Below are 21,827 nucleotides of genomic sequence, written 5' to 3'. Positions count from 1 at the left end.
TGAGCATTGTTGTGTTACCTTGTCCTTGCAAATGGTCTCCTAGTGTTTTCCAGTTCCCCGTGTTACCCGTTCCTGCTGCCTGTATCCCGTGCTACCGTGCCTCTGTGCCTTCAAGAGTTGGAGTCGTGTTGTGCCCTCCACTGCATTTATTGTGTCGCACCCCGCCGGGTGTCTGTCTACTGTTGGAGCCTCACCCTAGCCTGAATCCACCGCTGTTGTCTACATTGCCTCAGGTACCCTTTCTGAACTACAGACATTGCATTATACCTGTTTGGCCAGCTGCTATCCCGCTACGCGGTACGGCCCAGTGGGTCCACATCCCGCGTCGTGACATAAACTATATGGCAAAAAGTGTATCACCCCACCTATTCGAGTTTTTTGGACATCCCATCCCAAAATCATGGGTTAATATGGAGTTGGACCCCCTACTCAGGTTCCTCCACAACAAACTCACCCAACCATGCCTTTATGGACCTTGATTTGTGCAGTGAGGCACGGTCAGGCTGTAACAGAAAAGGATATTCTCCAAACTGTTGCCTCGAAGTTGAAAACATACAATTGTCTTAAATGTCTGTCTATGCTATAACATTACCCTCTTCTTGTAAATAAGGGGCCTAGCCCAAACCCTGAAAAACAGCCCTAGACCATTATTCCTCCTCAACCAATTTTCACAGTATGCACTATGTGTTATGGTAGGTAGCGTTCTCCTGGTATCTGCCAAACTCAAATTCATCCATTAGAAAGCCATATAGTGATTTATCCCTCTAAAGAACAATGCTCCAGCCGATGCTTGGCATTTTGCATCGTGATCTTAGGCTTTTGTGCAGCTGCTTGACCATGGAAACCCATTTCATGAAGCTCCCAATGCACAGTTCTTGTGCTGATGTCACTTCCAGAAGCAGATTAGAACTCTGAGTGATGTTACAGAGAATATGTGATTTTTTTATTTTCACGCCTCAGCGTGATTTAGCTCTTCGTGGCTAAGATGTTGTTACTCCTAGATGCGACCACTTATAATAGCTACAATAATAGCACTTACAATTGACTGGGGCAGATCTAGCAGATCAGAAATTCCACAAACTGACTGCGTCCGGAGCTTCATGAAATGTGTTTCCATGGTCGAGCAGCTGCACACAAGCCTAAGATCACCATGTGCAATACCAAGAGTCACTGTCTGGCAATCTGATGGACGAATCTGGGTTTGGTGCATGCCAGGAAAAAGCTACCTACCGCGATGCATAGTGCCTACTGTAAAATGTGGTTGAGGAGGGATGATGACCTGGAGACAGTTCCAGGTTATAGCATAGGCCCCTAATTTCAGGGTAGGGCAATGTTAATGCTATAGCATACAATGACAATCGTATGCTTCCAACTTTGTCGCAACAGTTTGGGGAAGGCCCTTTCCTGCTCCAGCAGGACTGTGCCCCAGTGCACAAAGGTCCATAATGATATGATTTGACGAGTTTGGTTTGGAAGAACTCTAGAGACCTGCAAAGAGCCCTGACCTCAACCCCAACGATCCCCTTGAATTGGAACTCTGATAGCGAGCCAGATCTTCTCGACTAACATCAGTGCCTGACCTCACAAATGCTCTTTTGGCTAAATGGGCACAAACTTTTACAGATACACTCCAAAATCTTGTGGAAAGCCTTCCCAAGAGAATTAAGGCTAAGCCGAAAATGAGGCCCACTCCACTTTAACGCCAATGTTGTTGAAATGGGATGTCCAACAAATTCATAAAAGTGTGATGGTCAGGTGTCCACATAATTTTGGACATATAGAGTGTGTGTGTATGTATATATATATATATATATATATATATATATATATATATATATAATTTAATATAAAGTATGGTGCCTGGGAAATATATATAAAAAATTTGAATAAACTTAATAAAATTAATTAAAAAAAATACCCACTGGCTTTTAACACAAGTTCTGTAGCCTGCTGCTGTAGGCGTTCCCGAGCAGCTGCTAGCTCATTTTCCATGTCTTTCTGTTTGCCAAGTAAAGACATCTCCTCCTGCTTCACATTTTCCAGCTGTTTTTGAAGAACCTAAGGGAACATACAAAATTTATAAAATGTATAATAGAATGCAGTCGTGACGGAGGATCTGTCCAATCCTACAGCCATAAATAGCAAACTCCATCATAAAATGGCAATGACTTAATCTATCAACCTAGAAACAAACATGTGCTAGCTGCAAGCATTTATCAAGCTTGTCAGTGAATGTACTTCTATAAGCTCCTTGAAATATCAGCTTGATTCTTTGTAGTTTCACTAAATTCAAGCAAACATAATGAATCAATATGCCTGGAAAAACACAATATTTATTTATAGTTCTTGCATTTATTAAACTATCATAGCATTGGGATACACAAATTGCCTTTTTTATTTGCACAGCAGAATGTTCTAGTACACAGAGGTAACAAGGAAGTTAAATCCAGCGCTTCAGTAGAGGTAAAATAGTAAATTTTTTTCCAAGTTTAATTAAATTTTCATTAAAAGTCCATTGGAGTATGGTCCTGGTGTGTAGATAATGGGAAAGTATGATCCTGTAAAGCCTACGCGTTTCGGACGATAGCGACGTCCTTAGACTTGGCTGTAGTGTGTTTTGAAACTGGCGCTCTGGCAAATTTATACTATGTCCGGGGTGACAGCTGAGTCCTGATTGCGTTCCACGACTCTGCGTGTCACATAGAACGCAACCTGGAAGTGGGATGGTGTTGGCGTTAGATGCGCCCGCTTTCATGTCTAGTGAGTTTTCGTCATTTATTAAGCAACATGATCAGCAAAGCATCTTGTAATCCTTTGTTAAGTAATGTTATAAGTTTTGCCTTGTAAGATGTATAGCTGAATTGTTAATAAAGCTTGTAGTATAGATCGTGATGAGTAGTCACATGTGCGTTCCAGATCACGTGACCATGTGGAACGCAAACATGCAGGACGAATCACGACGTGCGGTCTGGACGAACAGATGTCATCCTGTTCCGACTACACATAGTGGGTAAGTATTTAATTTCTTTATAGTTATCAAGACTTGTACATAAATGATGCTTTATAGGAAATGTCAGTATTGGTGTAACTATAGCTGTAGACATAGCTGATTACCATTCGGATGAAAAATTATTATGATGTTGGTGTGACAGAGAATGGCCAGATTGGAATATCTTGCGCATCTAGAGTTCAATTTTCACTAGTTTGGGTCATTGGATCATGGGTGCACGGGTAAGGAAAGTGAGATGAAGGCTAAAACCTATAATGTGGGGGTGTAATGCATGTCAATCAGCATATGTTATGCATGCACCACGGGGGGTGATTGTTAAAATCATGAGTATATGGAGAAGCTCTTGTTAGAACAAGATATCAATATATATTATGTTGAATCATATGATAAGTTGTTGGGACTGTGTATGGAGAGGTGGTATGACGTTGGTGGCCTCACTCATAGATTTAATATTGGAACATAAGTTCCTTTCTTAGATTTAGGCCATCTGGAAATCTTGTTTTTAATCTATAGATCCAGTAGGCTTCTCTTAGGTGGGTTTTGTTTTTTATGTCACCTCCTCTTTTGGGCAGATGAATTTTTTCGATAGCGTAGCAACGAAAGGTTTTGGTTGTCCTATTATGTTTGTGTATGAAGTGTTTTGATGCGTTAGAAATGTTCACAATATTCGGATTTCTGACATAACTGAGGTGTTCCAGTATTCTAGTTTTTAATTTCCGGTTTGTGCAGCCCACGTATTTCAAATGGCACTCTGTACACTCAATTATATAGATAACAGATTCCGTGTTACAGTTAATGTAATTTTGGATGATAAATGTGTCTGTTTGAGTAGAGTTGCTGAAATTTTTGGTGGGGTACGCGTAAGAGCAAACTTTACAGGGGTGTTGACCACACCTGTAAAAACCTTTTGTTTCTAACCAAGTGGTTTTTGTTTTGTCGTTTGAACTGAAAAAGGACGGAGATAGGACGCTGCCTAGGGACGGTGCTTTGCGGGCTACTACCCTAATTCCTCCTGCCAGGATGGTGCGCAAACTATCATCCTCCATAAGAATTGGTAAGTATTGGTTTATTAGATTTTTGATTTGGGAGAATTGGTTACTCTGTTGAAGAATTAATGTAGGCTGACCTTTGGTGTTTTGCTTGGTGATGGTCTTGTTGTGGTACTCAAGTAGCTGTGTTCTAGATTTTTTTGACATGATATCACTTGCTCTATTGAGTGACCACTCCGGATATCCTCTTTTTGAGAGTCTGGATTTTATTTGTTCTTCTTCTAGTTTGAAATGATTGTGTGAACTACAGTTCCGTTTCGCTCGGTGCATCTCCCCTACTGGTATGGCCCGAATGGTTTGTTTAGAATGGTTGCTTTTGGCATGAAGTATGTTGTTGGATGCTGTTGGTTTGCGGTATGTTTGGGTAGATATGGTCTGGCCTACTTTGCCACTTAGCTTTAAATCCAGGAAGACAATCTCAGTGGTGTCATGGTTGTAGGTAAATTTGAGATTACATTGATTGTGGTTCAAGCTCTCAACGAACACTGGGATGATGTTAATGTCCAACACCAGCTAAGTGGCAAAGTAGGCCAGACCATATCTACCCAAACATACCGCAAACCAACAGCATCCAACAACATACTTCATGCCAAAAGCAACCATTCTAAACAAACCATTCGGGCCATACCAGTAGGGGAGATGCACCGAGCGAAACGGAACTGTAGTTCACACAATCATTTCAAACTAGAAGAAGAACAAATAAAATCCAGACTCTCAAAAAGAGGATATCCGGAGTGGTCACTCAATAGAGCAAGTGATATCATGTCAAAAAAATCTAGAACACAGCTACTTGAGTACCACAACAAGACCATCACCAAGCAAAACACCAAAGGTCAGCCTACATTAATTCTTCAACAGAGTAACCAATTCTCCCAAATCAAAAATCTAATAAACCAATACTTACCAATTCTTATGGAGGATGATAGTTTGCGCACCATCCTGGCAGGAGGAATTAGGGTAGTAGCCCGCAAAGCACCGTCCCTAGGCAGCGTCCTATCTCCGTCCTTTTTCAGTTCAAACGACAAAACAAAAACCACTTGGTTAGAAACAAAAGGTTTTTACAGGTGTGGTCAACACCCCTGTAAAGTTTGCTCTTACGCGTACCCCACCAAAAATTTCAGCAACTCTACTCAAACAGACACATTTATCATCCAAAATTACATTAACTGTAACACGGAATCTGTTATCTATATAATTGAGTGTACAGAGTGCCATTTGAAATACGTGGGCTGCACAAACCGGAAATTAAAAACTAGAATACTGGAACACCTCAGTTATGTCAGAAATCCGAATATTGTGAACATTTCTAACGCATCAAAACACTTCATACACAAACATAATAGGACAACCAAAACCTTTCGTTGCTACGCTATCGAAAAAATTCATCTGCCCAAAAGAGGAGGTGACATAAAAAACAAAACCCACCTAAGAGAAGCCTACTGGATCTATAGATTAAAAACAAGATTTCCAGATGGCCTAAATCTAAGAAAGGAACTTATGTTCCAATATTAAATCTATGAGTGAGGCCACCAACGTCATACCACCTCTCCATACACAGTCCCAACAACTTATCATATGATTCAACATAATATATATTGATATCTTGTTCTAACAAGAGCTTCTCCATATACTCATGATTTTAACAATCACCCCCCGTGGTGCATGCATAACATATGCTGATTGACATGCATTACACCCCCACATTATAGGTTTTAGCCTTCATCTCACTTTCCTTACCCGTGCACCCATGATCCAATGACCCAAACTAGTGAAAATTGAACTCTAGATGCGCAAGATATTCCAATCTGGCCATTCTCTGTCACACCAACATCATAATAATTTTTCATCCGAATGGTAATCAGCTATGTCTACAGCTATAGTTACACCAATACTGACATTTCCTATAAAGCATCATTTATGTACAAGTCTTGATAACTATAAAGAAATTAAATACTTACCCACTATGTGTAGTCGGAACAGGATGACATCTGTTCGTCCAGACCGCACGTCGTGATTCGTCCTGCATGTTTGCGTTCCACATGGTCACGTGATCTGGAACGCACATGTGACTACTCATCACGATCTATACTACAAGCTTTATTAACAATTCAGCTATACATCTTACAAGGCAAAACTTATAACATTACTTAACAAAGGATTACAAGATGCTTTGCTGATCATGTTGCTTAATAAATGACGAAAACTCACTAGACATGAAAGCGGGCGCATCTAACGCCAACACCATCCCACTTCCAGGTTGCGTTCTATGTGACACGCAGAGTCGTGGAACGCAATCAGGACTCAGCTGTCACCCCGGACATAGTATAAATTTGCCAGAGCGCCAGTTTCAAAACACACTACAGCCAAGTCTAAGGACGTCGCTATCGTCCGAAACGCGTAGGCTTTACAGGATCATACTTTCCCATTATCTACACACCAGGACCATACTCCAATGGACTTTTAATGAAAATTTAATTAAACTTGGAAAAATTTTTTCTATTTTACCTCTACTGAAGCGCTGGATTTAACTTCCTTGTTACCTCTGTTCCTGCATCGTGTGCCGACACGAAAAAGATCCAGACGCTGACAGCGACACCCAATTTTTGTGTCAGGTGAGCTGGAGGATTCCTCCCCTTGTTTCCTAGTTCTAGTACACACATACGCACACTAGTGGGCCCTCAGGCCTTGAATCAAGGTGGTTTGGCGGTGGAGTTGTGACCTGTTGCAGCTCTTTAGTAAGCCAGCATTAAAGAAAAAATATACGCTGTATTTTGTTAGGATGCTGATGTTTTAGTTTAGTGTTTAGTTTAGAACTAGAATTTAAATATTCAAAAATATTATGAGGCCTGCAAAAAAAATTGCTTCCAAAAAGGCTATAATCTAAGTACAACCAGTGTATTTCTTACCTGAACATTGTTCTCTGCTGTAAACAGAGACGTTTGTAGTTTTTGGCACTTTTCTTTAAGACTTCCTGCTTCTTCCTGTACAACTTGAAATTCAGTTTTAAGGATCCCAAGGTTCTTCTGTAAGATAGCTTCTTGAGTTTGAAATTCTCTCTTTAATTCTGCTTCCTTCTGCTTGCAGGCATGCAAACTCTCAGCAGTAAAGTGCTGCGACCTTTTTAAGGCTTCTAACTCATGTTCATAGAAAGCCTGAGCTTTACTCAACTTCCCTTCATAATCTTCTACTAACTTTTTCCTCTCAAGACGTAGGTCTTCCAACTTTTTGTTGAGCTCCTCCACTTGTAATCGATGCATTTCCTCAAGTGTTTCCTGGCCCTTGTTTAAAGTAGCATTTTGACTGTGCTGAGCTTTCAGGAGCTCTTGAATTTCTAATCTATGAGTTGTTCGTAGTTCTTCAAGGGCAGCACGTTTGTCTTTCTCAAACTGCACCTGAAGTTGCATGAAACTCCGTATCCTCTCCTCAAATCTCTTCCTGATCTCCTCTACCTCTCGGGACATAGTGACAACTCTTTGAACGTGTTGGGCTTCTGCACAAAGTTGCATATCTTCTACTCGATGTTTGTAAACGTCAAATTCAGTAAGTGCTTGGTGTTTTATCTTTTTATGTTCCTCTAATGATTCTTCCAGTGCTTGTATTTTCCTTTTTAGATCAGTTTCCTCGGACACTTTACTTTTATATTGTAATATCTTTTCCCTGGTTTCAGCAAGGATTTGCTGAACTTCTTCTTCATGGGCTTCTTTAATGGCTTGTATTCCTGATTCATGCTCATCATTCCTAGTATTTAAGGCATATATGACCTGTGAATCAATAAAAATATAAAGAATTATTAATGTGAACTATAAAAACATCTGAAATAAGGAGAGAACTTAATTTTAAGCACAACAGTCAAAATATTCCGTAAAAGAGTATCCCTACAAATTTCACAAGGTTTGGTCCCAGTAGATTGAACTAGAAGACACGGTTATGTAATTGCTTACCCGTTAAAGAGGCTCTGTCACCAGATTATAAGTGCCCTATCTCCTACATAATGTGATGGGTGCTGTAATGTAGATTACAGCAGTGTTTTTTTATTTAGAAAAATGATCAATTTTGACAGAGTTATGACCTATTTTAGATTTATGCTAATGTCTTTCTTAAGAGACAACTGGGCGGGTTTTTACTTTTTTACCAACCGGCCGTTGTAAAGTGAAGTGTATGACGCTGACCAATCAGTGAGCAATCAGCGTCATATACTTCTCTCCATTCATGTACTCAGCACATAGTGATCTTGCGAGATCACATTGTGCTGTCACTTACTCACACATTAACTTTACTGAAGTGTATTGAGAGTGAATAGACATCACCTCCAGACAGGACACGATGTCTATTCACAATCCCGACACTTCGGTAACGTTTATGAGTCACTTACTCACACAGCACATCGAGATCACGCTGTGCTGTCATTTACAGCAGGATCTCGCGAGATCATGCTTGCTGTCATTAAGTCCCACACAAACTTTACCGAAGTGTCGGGATTGTGAATAGACATCGCGTCCTGGCTGGAGGTGATGTCTATTCACTCTCAATACACTTTAGTAACGTTAATGTGTGAGTAAGTGACAGCACAATGTGATCTCGCAAGATCACTATGTGCTGAGTACATGAATGGAGAGAAGTATATGACGCTGATTGCTCACTGATTGGTCAGCGTCATACACTTCACTTTACAACGGCCAGTTGGTAAAAAAGTAAAAACCCGCCCAGTTGTCTCTTAAGAAAGACATTAGCATAAATCTAAAATAGGTCATAACTCAGTCAAAATTGATAGTTTTTCTAAATAAAAACCACTGTTGTTATCTACATTACAGCGCCGATCACATTATCTAGGAGATAGGGCAGAAAACAGGAGAAATGATCCAGCGCTGAGTCGTACTTTAGGTTAAAAAGGAAGCAGTATTCCCATCTTTATTCGGGTATTGAGATTAAAATTGAAGGGAGACGCAGTCTCAAGACAAGTGTTGATAGTAGGCGGTTTGCCCTGGCCTACGCGTTTCAAGCACGTACTGTGCTCTTAATCTACTATCAACACTTGTCTTGGGACTGCGTCTCCCTTCAATTTTAATCTCAAAACCCCAATAAAGGTGGGAATACTGCTTCCTTTTTAACCTAAAGTACGACTCAGCGCTGGATCATTTCTCCTGTTTTCTTCCATTGTGTACCGCCAGCCGTAGCGGGGATCCGAGCGGAGAGTCCGGAGACGCATCAAACTGGTGAGCTGGAGGTTTCCTCCCTTCTTTACTGCTTAGGAGATAGGGCACTTATAATGTGGTGACAGAGCCTCTTTAATGGGTTTGGAAGGAGCAAGCATCAGTGCGAAAGGATTAATATCTGTAGACTGTAGTGTGGGTGTAGTTTTTGCTTATGTTCACTTTATGTAAGGTGGTCACCTCCGATTTGTATCTGTTTACTTTCTTAAAATTATAAACAAGCGCACAAAAAAATGTGATAATTTTTACGGCACTAAAGTGGCGTAAACCTGATGGTAAATTCCCCCCCTGTATGTTTTGTAAATTCAGTCCAAGGGGATCACACTGTGTGAAAAAGGTGTTTTTCTATGGAATTCTGCATTCTCATAATCTGGTCAAGATTATCAACCCATTGCACTCTGGTGAGGGGTGGGATATACTTTTGTGCAATTATTTAAAACATTACTATTTGTTAGGTCTCTAATATACAAATTATTACTTTATATCACATTTCTAATCCAAGGAATTACGAGGAATTAAAAAATAATTTTGTTTGGATTGTGATCTGATTTGGCCATGATTCATACCTATTGTATCTACATATAACTGCTGTATTATACTATATGTAACACTGATGATTTCCATCAGTACAGAAGATGCACAGGTGCTGGACTTAGTGATCATTTTATTTTTCCTCTCAAACCTCACCTTGACATCTCTAAAGCAGGGCTTCTCAACCATTTTGTAAAGGGGCCTCAGTAGCATGATGCTGCTTCACCAGTGGTCAAAGTTCGTGACGAAGTAAAAAATCTATCTCCATTTATCTTTCTTTCAAGTATAACATTTAATAAGGAACAAAAGGAGTCAAATTCTGTTGCTAAACTAGAGACTGATGCAGCCAAAGAGAAAGGCCTGTGCGGCAGATTATCACTTCTGTCAAATTTGCCTACCCAGCTGCGCCTCACCAACAACTAGAGAACACCTCACCAGTGAGGCCCGAGTCACAATTTGAGAAACACTGCTCTAAGGGAACCTTGCATCTTACCTACACCACCTTGCACAGACTTAAATATGCCCTACACTGTCATCATGTCATCAACTGATTGATATTTAGAAACTCCTCCATGCAGATGATGGAACTATTCCTTTTACCCTCCCCCCCCCCCCCCCATGATACTTATACAAGAATACACTACTTTTCTGTGAAACACACCTCTCTAGATCTATTACAACACTGGAAAATATGTACCATGACTGTTCATGTTCCAGTTGTTCTGTGTCTACCTCTCACTCGACCAACACCCATCTCTTTTGAACCATGTGCAAAACAATGCCCTGCCCTTAAAGGCACCTATCAATGTAAGGCTTAGGGACAGGAGTGTGGCCGTGTTACTATTATAGGCCCTGTTCATATGGAGTTTTTTTGCAGGCAGAAAAAATCTGCTTCAGAAATTTTGAGGCAGATTTTGAACTGCCTGTGATTTTTTTCTGCATTTTTATGCCCTTGGACATGGTATTTCCGAAGAGAGCTACTAGAATCAATAAACAAAAGTGTGGTCATAGAAATCCGAGCTCAGGGCTGGCAGAGTTGGCACAATGCTATAATAAGATACAGGTCAGTACTGACAGCAATCCAAAGTCCGGTCAAATCCAAAAAGAGAACAACAAACACCTCACAAATGGACAGGACCCAAAGAACCTTCTTGCTCAGGCAACGTGTGTCAGTTCTGAACCGAATAACTGACATAAGCCTGTGCCTATAAGATATAGCAGAGCTTGCACCGATATGGCAAGGCCGACAGTGGCGGTGAGACAAGGAATGGGACGACGGCCGCACAGTTTTGAACAGCCGCCAAAGTCCTGTAATAGCATCCGACAGTGCCAGATGGCTTTAAGGTCCCATATGTTCATACATCACTACAGCATTCCTCTGATCTTCCCGCTTGATTCATTTTAGGTAAACATTCCAGTAAGGGTGTATTCAGACAATGAAGTTGAGGAGTAATTAAAACTGTATAAAAAAAAAGCGCATCTGAAAACCACATCATGTGTTTTTACAGCGATTCAATGCTTTTTTTTCTATATGGTTGCGGTAAAAAAGACAACCACATCGAAAAACACATTCAATCAAGGTAAAAATGCATGCGTTTTTCACTACTCTAATTTTACAGTGAACTTCAACCTTGTCAGTTAACCCCTCAAGGACATGGCCATAGTTATATTTTTCGTTTTCATTTTAGTTTTTCACTCCCCACCTTCCAAGAGCCATAACTTTTTTATTTTTCCATCAATAGATTGGTTTGAGGGCTTATTTTTTGTGTGAGGAGTTGTAGTTCATATTGGTTGCATTTAAAGTACCATATAATGTATTGGGAAACTAAAAAGAAAATTCATTGCAGGCTGAATCTGGAAAAAACTGAGATTTCTCCATTGTTTTTTGGGTTTAGTTTTTACGGCTTTCACCGTGCGGTAAAAACAACAACTTAACTTTATTCTTTGGCTCAATACGATTACGGTGATGCCTAATTTCTATACATTTTTTTATATATTACTGCTTTTAAAAAACTAGTTTTTGTTAAAAAAAAAATAATAATAATGGTTTGTTTCACCACATTCTGAGAGCCATTTTTTATTTTTCTGTGGATTGACCAGTGTGAGGGCTTTTTTTGTGGGGGGGGGGGGGAGACGAGCTGTAGGTTTTACTGGTTCCATTTTTTGGTACATGCAACTTTTTGATCACTTTCTATTAATTTTATTTTGAGAGTTAACAAAAAAACTGCGAATTTGGCGGTTTAAATTGCTTATTTTTTAAAGTCGTTCACCGTGCACGTTAAATAACACTATATTGTAATCATTCAGACCTTTACGGATGCAGCGATACCAATTTTATTGACTTTATTTATTTTGACATTACTTTTGAGGAAAAATGTAAAAACATATTTTGTAACTTTTTTTTTTTTTTTCACTACTAAAAACTTGATTTCACTTTATTTTACACATCCTTTTAGTCCCCCTAGGGGACTTGAACCGGTGATCTAACGATACTAATGTATTGCAGTGCATAGTCATTTTTACAGGCTTCTGTTAAAACCTGCCACAGGAAGGGCTTAACAGAGGCAGAGTGAAGGCAGTCCTGGGGGCCTACATTAGGCCCATGGGCTCCCATGACAACCATCGGCACCCGACGATTGTGTTGTGGGGGCGCCGATGAGCGGTCAGAGGGGTGCGCCCCCTCTTTATAACGTCTCAGATGCTGCGGTTGTGATTGCAGCAATTGAGGGGTTAGACGACCAGGAATAGCACGATCGCTGTTCCTGGCCGTTAGTCCCAGATGTAAAACACAGCTGACACCCGCAGCATATGGAGCGCGTTCAGCTAATGAGCAAGCTCCATACTTCTCCCCCTGCACTATGACGTTCCGGTACATCATGGTGTGTTTTAGGGTTAAAGGAGTAAAATCTGCATTGAAAATCTGCAACACAAATTGACATGCTGAAGATTTTAAAATACGCACCACAGGTAAATTTACCTGTGGAAAGTTTACGCAGTGTGTAGATGAGATGTTAAAATGCGATCTACTCTGCTGGTAATGTATTCTGCTGCCAATTTTCCGTAATCTTCCCCGTGTGCAGGTATCCTAAAGAATACCACTTCTAGTAACAGATTTTCACATTTTTTTTAATTATCAGATTGCTAATTGTTGCACTATGACATTCAGCTCCTTAGAAACCACATGTATCTAGTGTATTACACCTAAAAATGTTTTTATATAGATTTATAATATCTATGTATATATAACTACTAAATGTATCTAAAGGTGATTTTACACAGGCAGATATCGCCCGTGTTTAGCACCTTCAAAACGAGCGACGTTCGACAATACAGCTTGTCGATCGGCGCTCGTTTGCTCCCTGGTTACTTTGTTATTCATGGTGATCACATGCTCAGAAGCCGAACCAATTGGTTCAGCTATCAGTGAGCAGGTTGCTGGGGAGCTGGGGGCACACACTGCCGGCTCTCCTCATCGCTATGCTGGCAGAAGCAGAGGATTGTAGATTCACGCCCTGGCTGCATGGGGCATATCCGGCTAGGACTTGAATCTACAGATTGGCAGCATGAAGGGGTTAAATCAAGAGACTTTTCTGGCATATCCACAGTATATGCCATAAATGTCTGATAAATGCGGGCCTTAGTTCGATAACGGGGATCCCCAACGCCCGTCCTTTCTGGTGTGGCAGCTACTGGCAGCTACATCCAAGCGAGGAATTATACCAGGCACAATACAAAGGAGTTGGCACTACTCATCAGTTTTTTAAGTATGTAGCAGTCCTATGAAGCAAAGATTGGAGCTGGAGTTTCTTTAACCAAAACACTTGAACAATCTGTGAACAGCATGTAGTGAGAAATTAAATTACGGCACTCACCCGTTTGGTTTGTATTCTTCCTTTAATGTGGCTTCAAGAAAAAACTTAAAAGCGTGAATCTACAGATTGGCAGCATGAAGGGGTTAAATCAAGAAAGACTTTTCTGGCATATCCACAGTATATGCCATAAATGTCTGATAGATGCGGGCCTTAGTTCTGGGACCCATACCTATATCGAGAACGGGGATCCCCAACCCCGTCCTTTCTGGTGTGGCAGCTGCATCCAAGCGAGGAATTAGTGCATAGCAGTATGGATTTCAGAAAACTGCTGAGCTCTTATAGAACTGAATAAAGTTGCGGAAACAGCGTAGCACAGAAAAAGCGCATTACCGAAGTCTGATTCGGAGTGTGGCTATGCAACAGCCCCAGCATGATATTTAGCTAAAGAAGTAGCAAAAAAAGGACAGGTACTGTAAGAAAATGACACATGGAATTCCTAATTGGAACACATGCCAAATTTTAGTTTTGGATGGAGTATACCTTTACAGTCTGCCTTGCTTTGGCTCATATATTAGGGAACTGTATTATCTGCAATGGCTAAATACTAGTACAATTGTTCCTTTTACAACCAGGAATAATCTTCAGCCAAAGCATGGCAGTTCTTCAGTCTATTCTGTTACAACAGTCTGTAGCTCTATGTTCTGTGTTCTACAGAGCACCAGGGCAAGCAAAAGAAATATAATGTTCCTGTAGCTGCAATTTACATGCTTTGATGTCAAAAGAAGCATTTTGGCTTTTGTTTCATACCTAAAGCATCAATTATAAAATTGATGCCTTTCATATTAATAATCCTAAATATATTAAAATTCACAATGTAATTTCAAGTGAAACGGCATGCAAAGTCCAATAGATTGTGAAAGCTAACCAAATTTCTTCCACTTTGCAATGGAATCTGCGTTACTTTGTCTATTTAAACGATTTTAGTTTGCATTATTTTTTCTTTTTCCCCTGAAAGCTTCTTACTATGGTATAAAAGAGTTATTTATCTTGAAGAATCAGCAGAGCAGGAGAAATGACTGATAAGTACTGGCAGGGAGTAAGATTTTATTTGTCACATTGCTGAGTAGAAAATGAAAAACCCGCTGCTAATAGACTGCCAGAATAATTTATCAACAGCTATGCAAGCGCACACTGGTATATATGCATGCATGATTATACACATGACAGCATCTGTCCAGGACTACTGTATTGCGGTTCTAATTGTTTTTACAAAATACAGCATCAAGTTCAAAGTTCAGAAAATGTAAAATACTGTTATACTTGTCATCACTCTAATTTCATTTTTTCTATATATCCCAAAGCTGGCCGGGACTGTGTATTTGAAATGAGGGTGCACATCACCTGGGCTTGACCCAAGGTCCCTTCACACAGTTGCGAAGGCAGATAAGTATAAAGTATACTTATAAGTCAAAAGTATATCAATAATGGATCTGTTTATTCATCCACATGTGTAATGCTTGTATCCCGAAGCTTTTCTTAAAGGCTACGTACACTTAAAGGAATTTTTAAGGAAAATAATTATTTGTATTATGTTTTTTTAAACAACTTTCAAATTTACTTTTATTACTTTTCTTTTTTACTTTTTACAATACAGCATCTAAGTATCATGTATACATAGGAGCTGTATCGTTCTGTCTCTGTCGATTCCGTCAGCTCAGTAGAACTGACAGCTCGGCTGAAATGGGGTTTTAAGGCTGGGTTCACACGACCATGTTACGTCCGTAATGGACGGAACGTATTTCGGCCGGAAGTCCCGGACCGGACACAGTGCAGGGAGCCGGGCTCCTAGCATCATAGTTATGTACGATGCTAGGAGTCCCTGGCTCTCTGTGGAACTACTGTCCCGTACTGAAAACATGATTACAGTACGGGACAGTTGTCCTGCAGCGAGAAGCAAGACAGGACAATAGACAGAAGCAAGCGAGCGCCGATCAACGATGTCTCGTTGATCAGCGCTCGCTGTATCGGCCGAGTTTCGTTCAGTCTAAAAGGGCATTTATTTTTTCCTCATAGATTGTAAACTCTTGCTAGCTTGGTCCTCACTCCTCTTGTATCTCTTACTATTTACTCATAAATTGTAAGCTCTTGTGAGCAGGGTCCTCACTCCTCTTGTATTTCTCCCTTTTTCTTGATAGATTGTAAGCTCTTGTGAGCAGGGTCCCCACTCCTCTTGTTGGAATTAACTAATTTTGTCACTATATAATGTCTGCTATTGTCTGTAGATGTTTCCTCTGAATTGTAAAGAGATGCAGAATATGTTGGCGCTATATAAATAAAGATTATTATTATTATTATCCTTGAAATAAACAGATGATTACAATTTTGTAAGGAAAGAAAAAGTGTGGCCTGACTTGTGTTATTTATAGTGTTTGCGCCAATTTATACTATAGTTGTGCAATTTTTTATACATCTCACATACGACTAACAAAACATGTGACACTTTATGGCCTTTTAAAATGTTACACCAAGTACAGTTTTTTTATTCAGTTTGGTCCCTTGGGCCACATATAGCCCAGTATCCCTTGGGCCATAAATAACATAGTCTTGCAATCTAGGTCACATTCAAGGCTTTATCATGAGCTCTGCAGTAAGGTGTTAAAATTGTGACCCGTTTACATTGTACAGGTAAGGCTTTGTTCACATATCAATTCGGGCTGTATTCTGATGTTCCGTCTGAGGTTTCTGTCAGATTAGAGCCCTGACTGACACAAACGGAAACAATAGGTTTCCGTTTCCATCACCATTGATTTCATTAGTGACAAATCCGGTGACAATGGTTTCCGTTTGTCTCAGTTGTGCAAGGGTTCCATCGTTTTGACAGAATGAATAGCGTAGTCGACTACAGTATTGCTTCCGTCCAAACCCTTGCACAACTGAGACAAACGGAAACCAATGTCACCAGCTCTGTCAACATTGAAATCAATGGTATTGGAAACTGAAAATACGCAGCGCGCAGGTACAAATACATGCATTAGCGCTGAATGGCCTGGCATTCCGTGGTTGAAAGGCAGGGCAAGTCATGTTGACGGGGCAAGTCATTTTGCCCTGCCAATCATGTACTGAGCTTGGTTTTGGGGATGCATATATGTACTGAGCTTGTTCTGGTGCTGTATTTATGTACTTATCTTGGTTCTGGTGCTGTATTTATGTACTGAGCTTGGTTCTGGGGCTGTATTTATGTATTGCGTTTGGTTCTGGTGCTGTATTTATGTACTGAGCTTGGTTCTGGTGCTGTATTTATGTACTGAACTTGTTCTGGTGCTGTATATATGTACTGAGCTTGGTTTTAGGGATGCATATATGTACTGAGCTTGTTCTGGTGCTGTATTTATGTACTTTGCTTGGTTCTGGTGCTGTATTTATGTACTGAGCTTGGTTCTGGGGCTGTATTTATGTACTGACCTTGGTTCTGGTATGGTATATATGTACTGAGCTTGGTTGTAGTGCGGTATTTATGTACTGAGCTTTGTTCCGGTACTGTATATATGTATGAGCTTGGTTCTGGAGCTGTAATTATATAGGATATATTTATAATAACAAAATTGCAGGGCAAATGGAATTGTTTTCAATTCATTGTATATTTAATGGAAACCTGTCTGTTAGTTTTAACCCCTTGAACCGCCACCGTGCAGTAAAACATGATCTGACAATAATTAAAAAAGTATGTTTTTTTTAAGATGAAGCAAAATCGATAAAATCAACTTTTAAACCGGCGCACACTATATTCTAATTACTCATTAAAGGCTCATGGGTCGGTGACACTATCCTGAAGCATCACATAGTCCTGCCTCCAAACCCATCGATGTTTGATTGACATCCCCCTGGCTGATACAACTTTCTCCAATGCGCTATTGCCTTGTACTAATTGGGGGGCTGTGTGGCACTATATACAAGGGGGGGGGGCTGTGTGGCACTATACAAAAGGGGAGCTGTGGTTTCGGTTTGCCTTTCCGTTGAAGGGTTCTCCCGACAGAAAGCTCAGATGGAACCCCTCAACAGAACACAACGCTGATGTGAACAGGCCCTTAAGTTGCTGTCCAATTGACACAATCCTTTTCCATATTGGGGCATACAGATGTCATATAGAAGGGACCTCACTTAGGATCCCCCTCTATTAGCCAGAGCAGAGAGCCATTAAAGTTATCAATACAAATTGAAGTTAACCACTTCCTGAGAAAAAGCTTTACCCCTCTTCTTGGAGGAAAAAATGGAAAATGGAAAAAAAAATAGAATTTGTGATTTTAGGTGATGTTGTTTGACATCTGGTGCATGCCACTGGGTAACAGCACCTGAATATATATTTGGCAAATTCTGCCGACTTCAGCGATACCAAATATATGTGCATTTCTTACACGCTGGGCACAAGGCGGAGCTAACAATGAATGGTGCGCAAACTGCCTTTTGGAGAGCAAATTTTCCAAATGCTGGTTTGCTGACGCCATATGACCATTACAGATGTTGTGAAGTGCCATGACACCGTTAAAGGGGTTGTCCAGTCCAAAAAAATTGATTACCTATTCTCAGGATAGGCCATCAATATCTGATTGGTCGAGGTACAACTCCTGACACCACCGCCAATCAAATGTTTTGAAGCACATTGACTTTTATTACTTGCAATCTTGGCTACGGGACATAGCAAACTCTTTGGACCTGTGTCGCGGCCAAAGCCGCCGTGTAGCCCCAGCCTAAAACTGTACAATACATCAATATATATGATATGAGATAGATAGAAATAATAATAATCTTTATTTGTATGATGTAAAAATTCAGCATTTAGATAGATATATAAAGATACATTAATCATGATCTATTTAAATGCAGATATTTTGTGTCATACAAATAAAGATTATTATTATCTCCTATCTATCTATCTATCTATCTATCTATCTATCTATCTATCTATCTATCTATCTATCTATCTATCTATCTAGTTTTAGGCTGCAGCTACACGGTGACTTTGGCCATGACACCGGTCGAATGGCCAAAAATCGCTTTGTCTTGCAGCCTACATTTCAAGTACATTTACAGCGACCACATTGACTTTCATTACTATTACTTGCAATGTAGACTACGAGACATAGCGTTCTTTGGCTGGGCGACCTGTGTCGCGGCCAAAGTCGTCATGTGATTAGAATAGATAGGTAGGTAGATAGATAGATAGATAGATAGATATAAATATATAATTATTGAAAAAATATATTTGTTGAAAAATCAAAAAGTGTGTGTGTTTGTGTTTTTTACATTATTCTTCTCCCACTGACAGCCTGCCAGATAGGAAGATACAACTAATAGAAAAGTTTGTTATTTACTAACTGTGATCGCTGTGGTCACAACGATCATATGACCGGACACCACAATGATAGGTCTCGGATGAAGCTCTATAATACAGCTGTATCACGGAGATCCTTACAGTCTGCAGCAAGCGCCCATGAGAGGAGTAATGGGATTGTTGTGACAGGCTGTTACAACGATCACCTGATCAGAGACAACACTGGTTGGTCTCTGGGTGAAGCTCTGTGATACAGCTATCTCTAGACAGATGTATCATGGAGTTCCTTACAGTCGACGCAAAAGCGCAATTGCAGGAGTAATGTGATTGTTGTAACAGGTTGTCACAACGATCATATGACCGTAAACCACGTGCTTAGTCTCCGGGTGAAGCTCCATGATATCAGACATCTAGAGACAGCTGTATCACGGAGTTCCTTAAAGTCGGCACATAAGCACAGATGGGGGAAGGAATGTGATCGCTATGACAGGTTGTCATAACAATCACAAGCCAAGAGACCACGCTAGTTGGTCTCCGGGTAAAGCACTGTGATACAGTTGTCTAGGAGCAGCAAACTCTGCAGGACGTTCAGAACTGTCCGGATGTTTCTAGTCTATGGGTGATCCGCAACTGGTTAATGTCAATGGACCCTGCTAATATTGGTTAGATCTACTGACAATTTTATATTCATGGAGGACGCCCAACTGCCCCTGAAGGCATGCATGTGTCCAGGATATGGAATGTTGGAGAGCTTTTATTCTCTTATTCTCTCAAACTGTTATATTATAAAATTATGGTGATTATGCACATCTATACCCTGCATTATTATTATTATTATTATTATTATTAATATTAAATAATGTAAGGATACAGTGAAGGAAATAAGTATTTGATCCCTTGCTGATTTTGTAAGTTTGACCACTGTCAAAGACATGAACAGTCTAGAATTTTTAGGCTAGGTTAATTTTACCAGTGAGAGATAGATTATATTTAAAAAAAAACAGAAAATCACATTGTCAAAATTATATATATTTATTTGCATTGTGCACAGAGAAATAAGTATTTGATCCCCTATCAACCATTAAGAGTTCAGCCTCCTCCAGACCAGTTACACGCTCCAAATCAACTTGGTGCCTGCATTAAAGACAGCTCTTACATGGTCACCCGTATAAAAGACTCCTGTCCACAGACTCAATGAATCAGTCTGACTCTAACCTCTACAACATGGGCAAGACCAAAGAGCTTTCTAAGGATGTCAGGGACAAGATCATAGACCTGCACAAGGCTGGAATGGGCTACAAAACCATAAGTAAGACGCTGGGTAAGAAGGAGACAACTGTTGGTGCAATAGTAAGAAAATGGAAGACATACAAAATGACTGTCAATCGACATCGATCTGGGGCTCCATGCAAAATCTCACCTCGTGGGGTATCCTTGATCCTGAGGAAGGTGAGAGCTTAGCCGAAAACTACACGGGGGGAACTTGTTAATGATCTCAAGGCAGCTGGGACCACAGTCACCAAGAAAACCATTGGTAACACATTACGCCGTAATGGATTCAAATCCTGCAGTGCCCGCAAGGTCCCCCTGCTCAAGAAGGCACATGTACGGGCTCGTCTGAAGTTTGCAAATGAACATCTGGATGATTCTGAGAAGGTGCTGTGGTCAGATGAGACTAAAATTGAGCTCTTTGGCATTAACTCAACTCGCCGTGTTTGGAGGAAGAGAAATGCTGCCTATGACCCAAAGAACACCGTCCCCACTGTCAAGCATGGAGGTGGAAACATTATGTTTTGGGGGTGTTTCTCTGCTAAGGGCACAGGACTACTTCACTGCATCAATGGGAGAATGGATGGAGCCATGTACCGTCAAATCCTGAGTGACAACCTCCTTCCCTCCACCAGGACATTAAAAATGGCTCGTGGCTGGGTCTTCCAACACGACAATGACCCGAAACATACAGCCAAGGCAACAAAGGAGTGGCTCAAAAAGAAGCACATTAAGGTCATGGAGTGGCCTAGCCAGTCTCCAGACCTTAATCCCATCGAAAACTTATGGAGGGAGCTGAAGATCCGAGTTGCCAAGCGACCGCCTCGAAATCTTAATAATTTACAGATGATCTGCAAAGAGGAGTGGGCCAAAATTCCATCTAACATGTGTGCAAACCTCATCATCAACTACAAAAAACGTCTGACTGCTGTGCTTGCCAACAAGGGTTTTGCCACCAAGTATTAAGTCTTGTTTGCCAAAGGGATCAAATACTTATTTCTCTGTGCACAATGCAAATAAATATATATAATTTTGACAATGTGATTTTCTGTTGTTTTTTTAAATATAATCTATCTCTCACTGGTAAAATTAACCTAGCCTAAAAATTCTAGACTGTTCATGTCTTTGACAGTGGCCAAATTTACAAAATCAGCAAGGGATTAAATACTTATTTCCTTCACTGTATATTTAAAAAAAACTTAATTTAATCCATTATAATTAAATGTTATAAAACATGAAAAAATTCCAAGAAAGATGGGGCTTAACCCGTTAATAACCGCCCATAGGTGCTTTTACGGCGGCCACTAACGGACTTTATTCCGATGCAATTGCCTTTTTACGGCGCTGCATCGGAATAAATAATCACCGCCGGGAGCAGTTAAATCTCTCTACTCTCAGGGCTGGGAGCAGACCTGATTGAATGGACGAGATCGAATTAAATATATCGATTACGCCCTTTTAACCCCTCAGATGCGGGGCTCAATAGCGAGCGCCACATCTGAATGGTTTTGGAGGGAGTGGGCTCCCTCTTTTCACCCCACCGGCACCCTGCAATAAGATCGCAGGGTGTCAGTGTTTTCTATGGCAGCCGGGGGCCTAATAAAGGCCCCCAGGTCT

The 21,827-nt window shown here is 40.5% G+C and overlaps 1 protein-coding gene across 7 annotated transcripts in view; it reads right to left on the bottom strand.

Annotated features, from left to right (window-relative positions):
- FAM184A (family with sequence similarity 184 member A) overlaps positions 1-21,827 on the bottom strand; it is a 273,827-nt gene that overhangs the window by 89,947 nt on the left and 162,053 nt on the right. For all 7 annotated transcript variants that reach the window (XM_075862406.1, XM_075862407.1, XM_075862408.1 and 4 more), the window contains 2 exons: positions 6,966-7,820; positions 1,923-2,058 (listed from right to left, as the gene is read on the bottom strand). In XM_075862406.1, coding sequence (XP_075718521.1) covers positions 1,923-2,058; positions 6,966-7,820 — 991 coding nt within the window. The remainder of the gene's footprint in view (positions 1-1,922; positions 2,059-6,965; positions 7,821-21,827) is intronic.

The sequence above is a fragment of the Rhinoderma darwinii genome, chromosome 4, assembly GCF_050947455.1.
Source record: "Rhinoderma darwinii isolate aRhiDar2 chromosome 4, aRhiDar2.hap1, whole genome shotgun sequence".
In the NCBI taxonomy this organism is placed as follows: domain Eukaryota; kingdom Metazoa; phylum Chordata; class Amphibia; order Anura; family Rhinodermatidae; genus Rhinoderma; species Rhinoderma darwinii.
This window is presented reverse-complemented; position numbering and strand designations above follow the sequence as displayed.